The sequence below is a fragment of the Paramormyrops kingsleyae genome, chromosome 17 (genome assembly GCF_048594095.1).
Source record: "Paramormyrops kingsleyae isolate MSU_618 chromosome 17, PKINGS_0.4, whole genome shotgun sequence".
NCBI classification, from domain to species: domain Eukaryota; kingdom Metazoa; phylum Chordata; class Actinopteri; order Osteoglossiformes; family Mormyridae; genus Paramormyrops; species Paramormyrops kingsleyae.
Genome location: NC_132813.1, coordinates 2,348,466 through 2,365,497, shown reverse-complemented (window position 1 = coordinate 2,365,497; position 17,032 = coordinate 2,348,466). Strand labels below are relative to the sequence as shown.

The window sequence follows — 17,032 nt, the reverse complement described above, 5'->3', positions numbered from 1 at the left end:
AAAGGGCGTAGATGTTTGTAGTGGTACAGGCACATTAATGTGACATTCAAGCTGAGGATTTATCTGTCGTCGTTCCGAATTATATAAATAAATAAAAGTTCACGAACAATGAATTTCTTTCACGATGGCTAAACATTTCATTTTCTAAAATATCCTATACAAAATAACACTGAGAGCTAGCCTTTTGGGCTTACTAAACGGTCTAATTTTAACGTCACTGCAAAAACATTCATGTTGATATGTATCACCTGTATTTGAGTTAGACGGAAAACCCTAGATGGCCAGACAGTGCTGCTGATATATTTGCTCTGCTCTCCTGCATTATGTGACTATTTCACAGAATATTGCCTCGGTGTTCATACTTCTAATGACAGGTGAACCTCACGCCCACCCTGTCAAACCTTCCACGTTCCCAGCGCTTTAATGACGTCATACTCGCGCGTGGTATTGTGGGAAGCCCTCAGTCCTCCAAGCTCTGTCTCCTCTGCTCTCCCCCCGCCCGTTGGAAAAAAAAGAAAAAAAAAACATGGCTGCTCCGGCGGCAGCGGCGAGTTCTTGCCCCGGTTTGTGCCCGAGCTTCGCCGTGGTCTGCTCTTTCCTGGAGCGGTACGGGCCCGCACTGGACCTGCCAGAGCTGACCTTTCCACAGATGGAGCGATATCTGCAAGATACGGCAACGGGTACGGGGCGCGGGGGCTGAGCCGCGGTGTGCGGAGGGAGCGGGGTCTCTCCATCATCATCACCACTACCACCATCATCCTCACCCCACGTCTCCCTAGCTAGTCCCGCGAAGCGGACATTAGCAGCCGCGTTACTGGGTGGCTGTTGGAGGGCTTGCCCCGTATTTTCCTTGTCTGTTTGTGATTGACCTGTTTTGTAAAACACGAGTGTTATTTCACTCATTCGTGCTATCGAGCCGTCCCCTGCGCCGCTGACGCCATGCGCTTTCCTGTAATTTGTCACTGTAGTTGCGCCGAGCCGCCGTGCCGTGGCTGATTTTCCAGTCGGCGTGCTGCGCTCTCGGTTAGCCCCTGCTCAAACTGCGCCGGGACGGCGGAACCGGCTGGCCGTGCTTTGTTGTTGTTGCTCTTTATGATGATGATGATGAGCTTGTTGTTGTTGTTGTGAGCGCAGTATAGGCTCCTCCTGACTGGGGGCGCTGCCGCTAGGAGACGTGCTGGAAATGCGCTCGAAAATGCTCTCGGGGTCTGTGCAGTTTGACCATATTCCTGCCAGCTAGTGCGTTGCTTAGTGCACGCATGCGCACAGCGCAGCGGTTGAAACAGCCCCCCGCAAGGGTCGCGCATAATGTTACTGGTATTTTCTGTCATACAGGCTGAATAATGTAAATGTGAGGGTAATGATGGGGATAATTTTTCTCCTCTTTATTCTTATTCCTGCTGTTGTTGCTGTTATTATATACACTACATCACTGCATTCATTATTTAATCTCTTTTTATTTTGTTAATGTAACCTGAGATCAAAGTTGCCTTAATACGAACACCTTAATCACAGAGCTTGTTTATTTACAGGCAGTAAATGCTTGCCATGCTACAAAGTACCTGACCGTGAACTGACTCATTATTGCAGTTCTGTATGTGTGTGTGTTTTATTGTAAAAATTTCAGTTTGTGGTATCGGAGAAGAATTGTGTTACTTCATGGGAATGTTTTTTGGAAATTTAGCAATACTTTTGTTGTTGAAGGGATAGTTTTTTTTCCCTCCCGTCTGAAGTATGAAAGAACCATCTCTCTCTCCCCATGGTGTGACATGTGTTATGGGGTGTCCTTGTGTGAACAGTTTCTCGCATCCTCTTCTTCGTCTTTGTCTCTTCAGTTCCCAAGCTTTTGGTTGAGCTTCACGTGAAGCTGATGAGGAAGATCGGCAAATCCGTATCTGCTGACAGATGGGAAAAGTATTTGATCAAGGTGACTTGGGAGCTGGGAGGGAGCGAAAACGTGGACCGCTTGGGGGTCCCTGAGAAACGGGTTGGGAAAGACTGGTACAATTAACAGGGGGACCAGAAGATATTTGATTGACACTGCCTTTTGTTCCACCTAGATGTGTCAGGACTTCAACACCACATGGGCTTGGGAGCTGGAGAAGAAGGGGTATATGGAGATGTCCATGGAGAGCAAAGCAGGAATCCTCAAGGTATGACCAGCAGCCTCTGTGATTTTCCCTCTCATTCTCTTAGATCAAACCTGGTGTTTGGTGTATCTTGTAATCCCAGTTAACACTCACAATGTGCTAGGAGTGTAATGTTTCGGTATTGAATGCATGTGTTTAAGTGCTTCTTATGTGACCCTTAGCATGACCGGTCTCTTCCCAGTACTTGTGTGAGTGCCAGTTTGATGACAACCTCAAGTTCAAAACGGTCGTCAACGAGGAGGATCCAGATCAAATGCGAATTCAGCCCATAGGCCGAGATAAGGATGGCCTGATGTACTGGTTCCAGCTGGACCAGGATCACAATGTGAGGATCTATGTGGAGGAGCAGGATGACCTGGACGGATCCTCCTGGAGGTGCATTGTCAGGTGTGTTGTGAAAGCAATGGCATCCGTGTCACCAGACTCTGTGTTTTTAATTCTTGATATAGTCACTTGTTTTGATTTTCTCTGTGGCCTTTAAGTTCTCTTCCTCTCTGTTGCTACTGGGAGACATTAAAATGCCTCCTCAGTAAATGGGTGTTTTGCGAATTTTACAGCTATTTTGACCAACTTCATTTGTGCTCCAGAACGAGAGACGAACTGGCTGAGATCCTGGAGCTCCTGAAGGCCCAGATCGACCCAGCGCTGCTGACCAAGAAGGATATGCTGGAGGACTTGACTGGCACCAGCCCACATCAGAAGGATGAGGATGTCAAGAAGGAGGTGCCAGAAGGTGCACACAGCTCCTCTTCAACTTGCACACCTTCTGAGAGTCTCCTTGTACTCTCACCATCCGTTTCTTCTAAATGTGTTTTAATCTCCAACTAAAACCACTGTAGTAGTTGTAGTCATCTGGGAATATGCTGTATGATTTTTACCTTTGTTGGTGTTCTGACTTTCTGCTTTACCCTCTTTCACAGGAATTAAAAGTATACAGTAATGTTGTAGTCATAATTTAGACTTTTTTTTAGTTTGCTGAAGGTGTTAACATATCTTGTTTGCCTCTTAGACCAATCTGGAATTCTAAAAAAGTCTATGAAACCCGAAGAACCTTCAGAAGATGATGGCAGTGCTTTGGTCAAGGACAGCTTATGTTCTTCCTCCACAAAACGTTCAGATAAGGATGGATCCTCTGGAACAAGAGACAGAAAATGTTTCATGCAGGAGATCAAACCAGCACTGCTGGAGAATAAAGAGAATAGAGTGACTGTGGAGTCAGCAGTTAAGTTGGAAAAGCCAGTTATAGACAACAAGGTCAGAACTATCACTGCTGTCATCAAAGAAGAACCAAAAGAGCTGGACAACATCAAGAGCAAAATATTACTGGCTACTGAGGGTCCGGCCAGGCTGAAGACCCAGGAGGAAATGAGGGAGAAGACACCAGAGGAGGTTGAAAGAGCCATCAAAAATGATCAGCAGGCCAAAATCCCATTAAAGAAGAGGGAGCTCAAACTGAGAGAAGACTTTGACAATGGCTCTAGTATCATTGTCCGTAACCCGTCAGTTGCTCCCGCAAAGGAACTACTGAGGAACGAGGCAGAGAAAGCTGGAGAGAAGAGTAGAGCGCAACCTAGCATATTGGGAGGCATGGAAAAGGAGGCTAGAGGCAGCCTTGTCAACGGGGAGTCACAGAAATCCAAGGAAGCTCACGACGGCAGCAGAATCAACGACCACTTCACGGAAGGTCCAGCAGGCAAGAGGACCTCAAGCGTGAACACGGAGCAGGGTGGCATTGCTGGCAAAGAAAAAAAAAACGGACTTGTGGGAGATGGTGTGAAAACTGCACTGAATATGATGATGAGGAATGAGGAAGATAAGCCCGTTGAGCCCAAGAGAATGAAACTGTCTGAATTGGATAGGAAGATCATAGTCGTGGGGAAAAAAGAATGCATCTCTTCAGCTGAAGTGGTGGATGAGAAAAAATCAAGAGCCTCCTCTGAAGAGGGGCAGAAAGTCCCCATTACTCAGGACTCTACCCACCCAGTAGGAAACCGTGAGATGAGCATGACAACAGCCCAGAGTTTGTCCAAGAAGACTGAGGTAGGCACCCTGCAAAAAGACAAACAGGAGTCTTCCAATGGATCAGATAAGAATGGAACTAAACTCAAAGGAGCATCCAGTACAGAATCTAGGCCTGTTAAGCGAGAGGCTGCCGAAGGAAAAGTCAAGATGGTAGCTGCCAAGAGTAAAGAGGGTCGCAAGATTGCAGGTGATGAAGAGAAGGAGAGTAAATCAAGGAAATGCTCGTCTGGGAAAAACGGGAAGGAGAGCAAAAGGGTTGGGAATGAGCAAGAGAACAAGGAGGAAAAGATTGAGAAAATGGATTCACAAGAAATGAGCAAGGTGGTGGATGAATCTGGAACATTGACCCCCCAGCAAGACCCTGACCCGGTAACTAAGGAAGGAAACGAAGATGAAGAGGTATCATCGGAAATCCAAAAGGAGGGCATACGGCTAAAGATCAAGATTCCTGCACATCGGAGGAAGCTGGCCTATCAGCAGGAGGAGAAGAAGATGGACTCAGACAGCCAGGTCATGGACAGGAGGTGTCTGAGAAGGTCCCCTAGGATATGTCGCCCTACCGCTAAGCTGGCAGAAATTCAAGACATGAAGCAGGAGAAGAAGCAGGCATCTGCATTGGTCCACGAAGAAGAGGATGAAGATGAGGAATCAAAACCTACACAGAAGAAGCAACGGGAGAACTCAAGAAAATGTAACCAGGACAGCCAGACAAAGACAAAACTGGCAAAGGTATTATTTACTGTTTATTATGCTGGGGGGGCAGGTGCTGGCATGGGGGGCAGGATTTCAGGCTCACCCAACAGTTTTGTTACTTCAGGGGAAGCGACGGCACCATGGCGCCAGGCGGTCAAGCACCCGCATTAACTTACGCAGGACGAAGGGATCCAGCGAGGAGGAGGAGGAAGAAGAGAGTGAGGATGATGACAGCGACGAGGACTACACAGTGGAGAAGGGCAAGGTCCGGAGTGCCTCCGACTCAAAATCGGACGAGACCCCCAATGATGACCCATGTAAACACTGTGGCCTGCCGAACCATCCTGAACTGGTGAGTGCCTGTGGGGTATGTGTTCGCGACCCCTGATTGTGCAATACTAAATAGGTGATGTTAACGAGATGGATTGTTAACCAGCTAGTTACGATACTTTCATGTACGGTGTGCCATAGATCTTGCTGTGTGACTCATGCGACAGCGGGTACCACACTGCCTGCCTGCGGCCTCCGCTCATGATCATCCCGAATGGAGAGTGGTTCTGCCCACCATGCCAGCATGTAAGTATCGCCGCACTCCAGGGTTAAAAAAAAAGGCAGGATTGACGTCCCAGGTTCGTGCTTGTCAGAATATTCTGAGAGTCGTCTGTGTTCCTCGGCCTCCTCCAGAAATTTCTGTGCGAGAAACTGGAGGACCAGCTGCAGAATCTGGACGCGGCCCTGAAGAAGCGTGAACGGGCAGAACGACGGTGAGACGCCACCCCAGGGAAGGCACATGGCTGGACAGTTTTAGCGCACATTTGTCATATATGAGGTCGTGATGTCAGACACTGATAACAGGATGTCGTGGTTGCAAGTTACCTTCCTCTTATCTTACCTGCTGTCTTTGACTTGCCGTGTCGCCAGGCGAGAACGTCTGGTTTATGTGGGGATCAGTGTTGAGAACATCATTCCTCCTCCCGTAAGTACAGCGGACATGGATGTGAACATCCCTCAGGTCAGTTGAAGGTTGACATTCCGCAACTTTGCCAGGTCACTTACGTCAGTCTTTGTCTCTTTAGTCACAGTGTGGCGTCTAACGAGGATCGATTTGTTTTTCACCATTGACCTCTCGCCTTTCCAACAGGAGGCTGAAACAGACAAGAAAAACCAAGAAACGAAAAAAGACGCCAAAAAGAGCAGGAGTATGGGGAGGAGATCTACAAGAACAAAGAAGTGTATTAGCTACAGGTCAGCGGTGGGGCTATGGGGAGGGTGGTGGGTGGTTTGGGCTGTGGGAGTGCGAGGGGGGGCAGCTTCACTTAGGCTATCCCCTGGCTGGTCTGACGGTACCCTGTCTTTGGCTCTAGGTTTGATGAGTTTGATGAAGCTATAGATGAAGCCATCGAGGAGGACGTAATGGAAGCAGAAGGCGGAGGTGAGAATTATGAATTATGCCACTTCGTTTAAAAAGGAGAAGTTCTATAATGATATTTATGACAATAATGGTGCTTCTCTTCTGTGTTAAACACTATGTCACGGAGGCATGTCAGGGTCATACTGCAGGACTGTGGCTCCTCCCACAGGTTCTGGTCGGGGCAAGGACATGGCCAACATCACAGGCCACCAGGGCAGGGACAGCTCTGTCACCCTGCAGGAGGAGGGTAAGGAGAACCGGCGGCCCGTCAGACCAGCCGTGATACAGCGGGGAAGGAAACGGAGGGGTATCAACGACCTGGACAGTGACAGCACAGTGCAGGAGGAGGAGAGTGAGGATGAGTTCTGCCTGAGCAGCAGGTGAGGCAGGCTTCTGTCTGCAGCCCCCCCGGTGGCCCCCGTCTCCCTGCCCTCAGTGCTTTACTTTAATTCAACTCGTCTGTCCATAGGGATGATGTTGTCACCCCCATGGTCACCGTGTCACTTCTCCCTGTCCCTGTCGCAGAGCCAGCTCCAACGAGGATGAGGTGTTGGTGTCGGAGGACGATGGCGAGAGCGACGCGGAGATCCGCTCCAACGAAGACAGCGACTTCGGCAGCGACTACGGCAGCGCCGGACACAGGCCACGGATACGGCCGTCACAGACGAAGAAGAGAGGTGGCAGGAGGTGGGGAAGGAGGCCGCTCCCATGGAAACGGGCAGCGTCCTCCTCCGAGGAGGAGGAAGAGGATACGAATGAGGAAGAGGAGGAGGAAGAGGAGGAGGAAATTTGTAAGATGGCAGGAATTTTGGATATTCATGTACACATTTGTTGTTATCCTAGTATTTACAGACTTATAAAGTGTCTAACATTAATCTACACAGTGAGCGAGGACTCGGCTGACCTGAGTGAAGACACCCTGGACCTGAGGAGACGACGGTCCCGCCGGAGCCACCAGAGGCAGGTCAACTACTGCGAGACATCGGACAGCGAGGGGTCACAGGCCCCCACCAACCGGGACCGGCCCAAAGTCCACCGGCGCCGTCTGTCCAGCTCTGACAGCGAAGGTCTGTTCTCCCGCCCAAGTGGGGGTCAGTCTGGCATCCAGGTGCCTTTGTAGTTTCTGGGGCCTCACTGAAGTCGTTTCAAGGCGCCTCGCACCCCAAGTCTAGTGAATGTCTGTTGGCCCCCAAACCTCAGTGCCCCACGTAAATGTGCCGTCTGCTGCCGTCCCCCCACCCACGGCACATATGCATCTGACACCCCTGTCTCTACATTTCAGGAGACCTCCGCTTCAACAAGCTGTCGGACGACGGCGACAGTGACAGCAGGATGTCAAAGAAGAAGAAGGCGGCGGTGATGAAGGACGATTCCTCTGAGGAAGAATCCAGAAAGCAGCGCAGGCCGAGGACGCTGAAACGACGGAGGGCCTCGGAGGAAGACGAGGAGGATGACTCTGAAGGGTCTGAGGAGGAGGAGCGGCCCGTTCGTAAGAGACTGAACCGCATCGAGACTGATGAGGAGGATGAGGAAGAGGAGAAGATGACTGCCTCTGCGGTGCAAAGTGATGGCACAAAGAGGGCCCCCAGGACAGCCAGTGGGGGTGAGGGGGGGGATAAGAAAGGAAAGTTAGGGGCGGCTCCCACCAATGGACAGGCAGCAGCTCGGCAGGGCGCGAGGACAGGGCCGAAGAATAGCGGGACAGCGGTTTCTAATGGCGCAGGGTCCCAGGAGGAGGAAGAGGATGACCTCCTGGGGGTCACTGACCTTGTGGACTACGTGTGTAACAGCGGACAACTCTAGATGTTCTGCTCATGTTCAGGTTTATTTTTTTTCCCTGCCTTCTACCAGCTGATGAAACCGCCCAACGGCAGCAAGAAGGGATGGCATTAGTAAGGCCTCCAGGTCCCTCCAACTCGCACGCACACACACACACACACGCACACACACACGCACACACACACACACACACACACACACACACACACACACACACATACAGCGGCCTGCCTCAGAGTCCACAGACTCAAAGATCTTCTAAGATCTACAATTCTTCAGAGGAACGTTAGTATTCCTGTCACCCAAGCTGACATTGTGTTTTAGGCTCACGTCTAACTGTATGTGTCTGTTGGTCCTGGTAAGGGGTAGGCGGACTGTAGAATTTATACGTTTTATATAAAAGAGGACCAGTAAAAAACAAAAAAAAAATGTCTGGGATGGTTCTGGGACGTTTAAGGCTGCATTCCATTGCTCCAGAAGAGAGCAGTGCTGGGAGGGTGGTTCCCTTGGCAGACCCCACATGTGTATCATCATTCTGAACAAGGGATGGGACACCTCACAAAGATGGATGGGACACCTCTGGACCCCTCCCTTAACGCAAACACCGAGGCCGTCAACAATAAACGTGTATATATCCCCAGGGCATCGCTTCCCTGCAGAAACGTTTAGAGACAGTTTGACACTTTTTCCTTGGATTTCTGGACGTTAGCAGATGCTCCAGTCCAGGGGTCTCCAGCTCTGGTCCTGGAGAGCTACTCTCCAGTAGGTTTTCTGTCCCACTTGGCTTCTGATGAGCCACACCTGCTCCTGGTATTTACCTGAGAACAGGTGTGGCTCCTCAGAAGCCGGGAAGGATAGAAAACCTACTGGACGGTAGCTCTCCGGGACCGGAGTTGGAGACCCCTGCTCCAGTCGGAGGGGGTCATTTGAGAATTTGCCTTGAAATGGTACCTGAGAAAAGCTGAGTTTGAACTGAGCTGTCCATAGGCAGTGATTGGTGACCATCTCCGGTGTCCTTTGTGTTTCCAATAACATCATGAATATGTCACCCATGCATAAACTAATGTGATTAAAACAAACGTCTAGGTGTGTCTTGACACCAGGCAGGCATATATTTTCATGAATCCTTCCCAGGTGCGGCAGTTCCTCGTTTATTGTCAGCACTTTCATTGCACTAGTGCACATCACAATGAATTGTGTTTCCCAAATGGATCGACAGTTTGATTTTGCGTTTATTCTATTAAGCAGCTTTGGCCCAAACTCTTTAGTGAAAGGACGGTGTACTGCCATCTGTGGAAGGATGAGAAAGAAGCTTTGGGAAGGTGAACCACTCCAGGCGTGATGAGGATCGACTGAAGGTCTGACCTGTTGTCCGTGCTGATCTAGTTACACTTCTTGAAGAAAAAGCAATTTTGGGCATTGTTAGGCCTAAGGGGTAATATGGTCAGTAGAATCAACTTTCTCTTTGAAATAACATTTATTTCTTGAGCTCAACTGAACGATACCTTCTTATTTGTTCTGTGTTCCTGATTTTTCAAATGTGTATTTTAATTGTTCTCTCCTGTTTTATAAACGCTATCACGTCTGATGTGAAATTTGGCATCCTGTTCGGAAAGCGAAAGTTCTGGCTCCACAAAAACACGGAGCTGCCCTGTTGTTAGGTCAGCCAGGATCTGGCTGTGTGAGCAAAGCCGCGCCGGTTCGAGATGAAGGGCGAATGTGCAGGAGAGAGACAGTGATGCGGTTCAGGCAGGCGTCACTTTTCAGCTAAGGACAGGGACCAAAGAGTGTCCACAGGAAGAAGCATGAATGGACGGGTCCAGTTCTGGAAAGTGGCATGCGGACACGACCCAGGACCCTCTGCTTTCAAACTTCAACGTTGTGAATTAATTTCCTAAACCTTTACTATCCCCCCCCGAGTAGCTCTTGCAGTTGCTATGGCAGACATGCTGGTGCAGGGGCCACGTGGAATGTTAATTGAAACCTGGCAGGTGTGCATGGAAGGCCTCTTCCTCTGTCATGTCCTGATGGTGCCAGTAGGTGTCAGCGTTGAGGGAGATGAAGCTCCCCCATACCACCCTCATCCCGATCTGCAGTAGAGTCTGTACGTTAAACAGTGGAAATAAACCTAACATCTATCTACATTGTGTGTATATTTGTAGTTTACGATGTAACATATTTAGATGCTTTTAAATAATCGAAATATATATTAGCAATTCTTTGTGATTGCGGCTGTTAATAAGGTTTTGTAGTTAGCTATGATATTTGCACAATTTTTTTGTAACAAACTACAAAGCGGCATGGTGCACGTACTACAGACAGTACGTACCTCTGCCCGAGTGTTTGCAGGATCGAAGCCCCACAGTCCCAACCCATCCTGCCCTGCAGCCTGTGCTGCACTGTAGGTGGGACCAAAACGACTCGCTTAGCTTGTCGCCGGGGAGGCGGGGGGGCAACACCGAGGCTTGGGAACTCTGCTGTGGCCCATATCATGTTGTACAGTGACAGTAGCTTAGAAACACTGATGTATGGAGGTCCAGCCAATACGCACTCGGGAGAACGGCTTCTGCCGTCAGGTGGATTAACAGAGTCTGACCTGAGCTCCATGTTGGTGTGAGAGCACTGTGCAGCAGTGTCGTTTAGCTCTGCTGGGAGGGAGTGCTGGCTTTCTCCCAGATTGCCCTGTGTCCCCCAGATTAACTAAGAAAACATAGTGCATGAACGAGGTCACACTTATGCAATTTCTGCAGACTTACCTGTGCTACATCCTTCAGTTTCAATTTTCCTATTTTGTACTTAATTTTCCTGAGCAAAGTGAGCTTAAAAAACATACATTGTTTTTGTATAAATCTCGGTGTGTTGGATGCTTTAAGCGAGCAAAGCCCATTTGTTTGTCTGTGTAATGCTGTTACATTAAAGTCAAACTCTGTGACGAACGTGAACTTAGACCACCACTGCTGTCCGTATCCCCGTGCACTTCTACGAGAACAATTTGTTAAACCTGCTGAAATTTCTTTCATATGGACAAAAGACTTGTACATTTTGTCATAATAAAGAAAATTTAAAATATGACCTTCTACAGAATCACGCCGCCTTCCTGTCAAGTTGGGTTTTGTAACTATTTAACTTCAACATACGTGTGCACTGTGAATTTAATACTACTGTAACATTTTGAGCACAGAAAATAACTGTGCAGACTTTGTTAGTGATATACACCGAATCCTAGTTATGCTCACTTTGTGAGATTAAATATGTAGCCAAATCAAAGAGGCAAAGTCGAAGTCTTAAATATGAATTAAAGCCACTTACCCCGCCCCCTTCCCCCTGGCTCTCCGCGCAGCCATTATACCTCCGCGTCGGCAGAGGGCGGTACGATATGTCATTCTCAAGCTTTTAACGAAATGCTTCCAGCTCGTGGCGGTCATCATAACGGTATCCGGTGGAGCTCGCGCCTTACGGGTATTTTAAACTAACGGCAAGCGGAGGCAAGTTTAACCCTGAAAGAGAAAGAGGTGGAGGAATAGTACCGCTGCCGAGCGCACAGCCCTGCTTAAGGGGCGGCCCGACGTTGGGGGAACCGCCTGGTCGGTACGCGGCCACTCGGGTTTGTGAAGCCAAGCAGGTCGCTGTCCCGTCCCGTCCCGTCCTTGTGTTTTCGCGGCTGGGGAGTCGTCTGAGTGCTATGGTGCTGCTGAAAAACGTACCGCCTCCGACGGAGGGTGTCCGGCACCAACAGGCCGAGACGGCGGCTGTGCTGGACGGGAGGGCGCTGGGCTCAGGGACGCTCTACGTCGCCGAGACGTAAGTGACGCGAGAGACCGACCCTGATACTGGAATATGTGTGTTTGTGTATAACATCTATGTGTTATTTATACTGTGTTAGTGATCTGTGCTATTGAATGCAGTTATCCAGCATCTTTTTAAATTGAATGCAGTTATCCAGCATTTTTTTTAAATCGTCGTTTAATTGCCGTAAAGCATTTTATGATGGCGTGGTCGTAAAAATAGACTTGTACTCATTACATTTGGTAATTAAAAGGACACTGACACTGTTATAGCCAGCAACGTCATTTTAACCCGTTTTACGTAGATGTTAACATTAGCAACAAATAAACAACACGGATTTGTAACCTGTATGTTGCTGGTTCAAGTTCCACGTGGGACGTGTAATTTTGAATGTCGAGTACTTATGACTTTCACAGCAAACTTATGATTTCTTCATTCCCCGTTTCATATCTAGCGAAATATCTAGCTAGTTGATGATTTTGTGTTCTTTCATCAAACACACTAACTGTATAACTTTTAAAATGTTCATAATAATCGCTTGTGTGGTTATTGAAGCTGTTTGTTTTTTCTGTAGTCGCTTGTCATGGTTTGACGGATCTGGAATGGGTTTCTGCCTGGAGTACCCGTCAATTAGCCTGCACGCCATTTCCAGAGATCTAAGCGCCTATCCACAGGAGCATTTGTATGTGATGGTCAATGCCAAACTCAGTGGTGAGGCTCCCAGGACACCCTTGTGTCTCCTATCGTTTTATGCATCATGTCGATACCAGTGACTAGACGCGTTTGCTTCAGTGCCTGCAAACTGCACACACTGGATAGAATGGATAGAAGGCTCCAGGCTGGATTTGACTGTCTGTCAATAGGCTGCAGAGTGTAATGTTGTGGTTGTTTTCTAGATGAAGCTGAAATGGAGGCTGAAAAAAAAGATGATGATGATGATGATGATGATGATGAAGATGACAACAGTGAGGATGACTCTGGGCCGATCACAGAAATCCGCTTCGTGCCCACTGACAAGGCTGCATGTGAGTCATGAAAGGAAAAAAATGGCAGTCAAGTTAACACTTCCGTTTCATCTTGAGCATGTTATTCTTGCAAACGTGCCGTGTGACGGTTAATGAGGTGACCCCGTGTGACGGTTAATGAGGTGACCCCGTGTGACGGTAAATGAGGTGACCCCGTGTGACGGTTAATGAGGTGACCCTCTGTGTGTCCGGCTTCCTGCTCCAGTGGAGCCGATGTTTAACGCCATGTGTGAGTGTCAGGCCTTGCATCCCGACCCTGAGGACGACGACTCCGATGACGACTTCGAGGGGGAGGAGTATGACGTGGAGGAGGCTGGTAAGCTTCTGCCCCTTCCCCCACCCCCACCCCATGGAAGTAGACTGTTCCTTTGCTCTGTATATTTTGGCCTTGTGTTCTGCTGAGCTGTGGTCTCTGGAGTTTCGCTGTTCCTCTCCGCTCACCTGCCCACCACTCTTGCAGAGCAAGGCCATGGAGATGTGCCAACCTTCTACACCTACGAGGAGGGCCTTTCCCAGCTGACTGCCGAGGGCCGAGCCACGCTGGACCGGCTGGAGGGCATGCTGTCCGCGTCGGCCACACAGCAGTACCACATGGCAGGCGTGCGGACCGACAACACCGCAGCGGATTTCGACGGTACATCTCTGAACTGACCTTGCTGTTTTTCTTTCCCCTTGTATTGCATTCTCATGTACCATATGCTTGTAGGTTATGTGCATGCAGATGTCTCTCTTTAAACCTCTACTCAGAGGGTGTTATTTGTTTAGACCACAAGGGGGCGTAGGCTTGCTTTGCCGTGTGAATGCTTGGTGATGGTCAGGTGAATATGTTGAGCTAGAGAGCACAGACCTGAGAGTGGTTGCTGTCTTCTGCTCACCCTAGAAGGAATGGAAGTGGATCCAGGTTCGACTGTTGCTGGACAGTTTGAGGATGCAGACGTGGATCACTGGTATGACCTTTAGGTTTTATAACTTTGAAATAGGGATCCATTGATGAGCAATGTTTTAATATAAATATATATATATATATATATATATATATATATATATATATATATATATATATATATATATATATATATATATATATAAAATTTGCAGGATGGGGGGGTTGAGAAACACATTGATTTACAAAGTTACACTCTGACACATTTAGCAGAGGCACCAATGGGTCTGTTGATCTGCAGATGCTTTGCTGATCGGCTGCCTCTCTCATCCGCCTGAGCTGAGAAACCTAAACCTCAAGGCTGCTGTAGCACCTTCCGCTTGCCAGTTGGCTGAATGAATCCTTTCCCTTCTTGCAGATGGAGCCGACCCATTTGTGCCAACAGAAGCACTTGGACAGCTGAATAAAAATGGGGGCCTGGGGGGGTCTCAGTGATGACCTGATTTTTTTTTCTTTCCTACTGCCAGCTGTGAATTGTATGTGGTTAATTAGAGAGATGGCAAAATACATTGTTCTTCATTAGGAAGCTCTTACCTTGGTGTTGCTCTTTTTTACTGTAACTGAAGACTGACCTGATCGGTGTGTTTGTGACAGATGGCTCAATAAACATAGTTTTTCTATGATCCATTTGACTGCTGCCTGTATCTCAGAAGATGCCCAGCTCAGGTGTACCAGCAGAGTAGCCACCCGTGTAAATAAATACTATGTTAAGTCACTTTGGATGAGTGTCTCCGCTACAGCCAGGGCAGCGGCATGATGTCGCCTGATGGGCTGAGCGGTTCTTAGCTTACTGATGAGCCCAGTCTTGGCTGCCATTCGCTGGGCTTCCCCAGGCCTGCACCTAATTTTATTCTCCCGGCTTCTGCCCAGTCAGGATCCAATTTGGATCCCTGTTTTGGCACTGGTGTGCATTGTTCAGTGATTTGCAGAGCCAGTGTGATCGCAGCATTACCATGGTGGAGTGTCATGGTCCTACCAGACTTGAAAGAGCAGAAATTGTGAATTTGATATGGTATGTTCTCTGTGCTCTGATTCTCTTTCCTGGATAATCACTACTCCACTGAAGGCACCATCCTGGGTACCCACAACATGTGATGTGATGTGTGCAGAGTAACCTCTGGGCCTGGTGATGTGATGTGTGCAGAGTAACCTCTGGGCCTGGTGATGTGATGTGTGCAGAGTAACCTCTGGGCCTGGTGATGTGATGTGTGCAGAGTAACCTCTGGGCCTGGTGATGTGTGCAGAGTAACCTCTGGGCCTGGTGATGTGTGCAGAGTAACCTCTGGGCCTGGTGATGTGATGTGTGCAGAGTAACCTCTGGGTACAGATCTTGAACCTGCAGCACGAAGTTGAATGATTCATAAATCACTGAGGAGATGCATATTCACTAAACCATAAAACTGAATAATACCATTTAATTTGGGAGTTGGCCAACCCACACTGCAGTGCCTGTGTGGATCGTAAAACACAGCCTTTCCATCTGCGGTCTGGACGGCTGTATCACAGGACCTTTGAAAGAACCTTTTTTGAGTATGTGTGAGTTCAGTCTGATTCGGTTCCCCTCACTTGATGCTTGATGCTGGGTTCCCAGTGCCTGAGGTTTAGCTGTTGCTAGATTGCTTTACTGAGCAGGATTTAAAAAAAAAAAAAAAGCTGAATTACTGTTTTTCTGCTGGATGTACTTTGGCCTGAGCAGTGACACAGTGAATGGGGAGGGTGATTGAGGGAGCAGAAAGGTGACATTTGCAGAGTTCTGTCATTTTTTTTAAACCATTTTTAACTTGTGCAGTTCTGTTGGTCTTCAGCTGTTTTCATCTGCCGTGGAGCGTGTCGTGTTTTTCCCTCCCACCTCCACTGTATATTTATCACTGGTCAGGAACACGGTGTCCTGCTTTTCCACATCCGGGAATTTCACCATAAATTCAAGCATGTCTGCTGCTTTGGACACCAGTACACCCAGAAAGCTTAATTAGCATTCCTACATAATCACAGAAGTGTTGGGTGTGTGTGTTTAGATTTCTGCATAAACACAGTAACTTATTATACGGCTTTTACTTTGCTGAGCTGCTTGGACTTGGCACAGTACAACACTGCACTGTTTATCACCTCCCTTTGGGTCAGTATTTACCAGGATGTACGCAGATTATCCCCAAATAACCCCCTGGTCAGGCCCAGTCTGTCATTCACAGATTAGTGTTTAATGTCAGGAATGGTGGTCAGCTTTGGAATGTTACTCTGTACACGTTACAGACAACACAAGTGATTCATACAAATCGCTGCTAGACTGACATGATTCATTCCAGCCTGACTTCTTTTTAAAGTACTGTGCAAATTTATGCAAACTCAGCATTGCGCTAAACAAGCATCAATTAAGAAATTCTGATTTAAAACACTTTTGGACAATACAATTAAACCCCTTTCCAGCGTTATCTGCTAGATCTGAGGTACTTTCCACACACATTATTCTATCATTGTTCCCATATACAGTTCTCACCCTTGTTTTTGTGCTCAGTCTAATTTCAAGTTAAGTATTCCTAAAAAGGACATTCGTGCTGTGCTTAAAGAAGGGAAACTACGATGGCTCGCCATCACAGTCAGTAATTATGCTCATGTGCGTCTCCGTTTCCTGCATGGCTAGAACCTTGTGATGTGTATCGGTCATTTTACCTGAGCCGGAGAATACACAAGAATAGTAGATCTGGCACGTAGACTGTGTAACAGTGCAGATATATTGGCGATGTATGGTATAGGTGTACGTCTGTGCAACTCTGATGATTTCATTAAACCCACAATGCAGGAGTTACTCCTGCAGCTAGAGCCTCTGTCCACGCTGTGGTGAAAGTGTAACTGCCCCAGAGTCTTCGACTATTGCTAGAATTACTGGCTGATTCCCGACTCTCCGAGCACGTTCACTGTAACTTTTTAGTCGCAGCCAGAGGAAACTCCATGTCCTTCTGGAACGTTCTTCCAGACAAGAGCGGAATGACCTTGTCGGAGAGCAGAACGGAGAAGGTCATACCTGGGGGGGGTGAAGACACAGAGGTGTGAAATCTTCTCCTGGTCAGAAAATGAACACACCACCAGATGCTTCGTTTGGGTTTGCAGCCTCCTGGGAAGCTGGCTGATCTATACCCAAACCTTATACTCTAAACCTATAACCAAACCCTTAGGACAGTTGTTGACAGAATTTACTTATTAGCTTTCCAATGAGCAGCCCAGCAAA

At 48.1% G+C, this 17,032-nt stretch overlaps 3 protein-coding genes across 8 annotated transcripts in view; 2 read left to right on the top strand and 1 right to left on the bottom strand.

The window, feature by feature from the left end:
* Positions 1-481: 481 nt before the first annotated feature.
* rsf1a (remodeling and spacing factor 1a) lies at positions 482-11,127 on the top strand. 3 transcript variants are annotated; one of them, XR_002835855.2, is made up of 17 exons: positions 482-680; positions 1,836-1,927; positions 2,061-2,153; positions 2,332-2,537; positions 2,738-2,883; positions 3,160-4,901; positions 4,990-5,217; positions 5,337-5,441; positions 5,550-5,629; positions 5,787-5,877; positions 6,007-6,110; positions 6,230-6,297; positions 6,446-6,656; positions 6,802-7,067; positions 7,161-7,343; positions 7,559-8,783; positions 8,933-11,127. XR_002835855.2 is itself a non-coding variant. In XM_023792511.2 (16 exons), exons 1-16 carry the CDS (start codon positions 527-529, stop codon positions 8,077-8,079), a joined length of 4,254 nt encoding a protein of 1,417 aa, XP_023648279.1. In that variant the 5' UTR covers positions 482-526; the 3' UTR covers positions 8,080-11,127. The 3 variants fall into 3 exon arrangements, 2 of the variants coding, with proteins under 2 accessions (XP_023648279.1, XP_023648278.1); XM_023792511.2 differs by having other exon boundaries at positions 5,787-5,841; positions 7,559-11,127; XM_023792510.2 differs by having other exon boundaries at positions 7,559-11,127.
* A 313-nt stretch (positions 11,128-11,440) lies between these two features.
* clns1a (chloride channel, nucleotide-sensitive, 1A) lies at positions 11,441-14,432 on the top strand. 4 transcript variants are annotated; one of them, XM_072701166.1, is made up of 7 exons: positions 11,441-11,856; positions 12,416-12,552; positions 12,738-12,866; positions 13,072-13,182; positions 13,327-13,500; positions 13,750-13,813; positions 14,051-14,067. In XM_072701166.1, coding segments are annotated over exons 1-7 (735 nt in total). In that variant the 5' UTR covers positions 11,441-11,737; the 3' UTR covers positions 14,052-14,067. The 4 variants fall into 4 exon arrangements, with proteins under 4 accessions (XP_072557267.1, XP_023648389.1, XP_072557266.1 ...); XM_023792621.2 differs by lacking the exon at positions 14,051-14,067 and adding an exon at positions 14,168-14,432 and having other exon boundaries at positions 11,442-11,856; XM_072701165.1 differs by having other exon boundaries at positions 11,442-11,856; positions 13,747-13,813; positions 14,051-14,069.
* Positions 14,433-15,986: 1,554 nt separating this feature from the next.
* aqp11 (aquaporin 11) overlaps positions 15,987-17,032 on the bottom strand; it is a 2,394-nt gene continuing 1,348 nt past the window's right edge. The window contains exon 3 of the mRNA XM_023792623.2: positions 15,987-16,828. Coding sequence (XP_023648391.1) covers positions 16,719-16,828 — 110 coding nt within the window. The 3' untranslated portion in view covers positions 15,987-16,718. The remainder of the gene's footprint in view (positions 16,829-17,032) is intronic.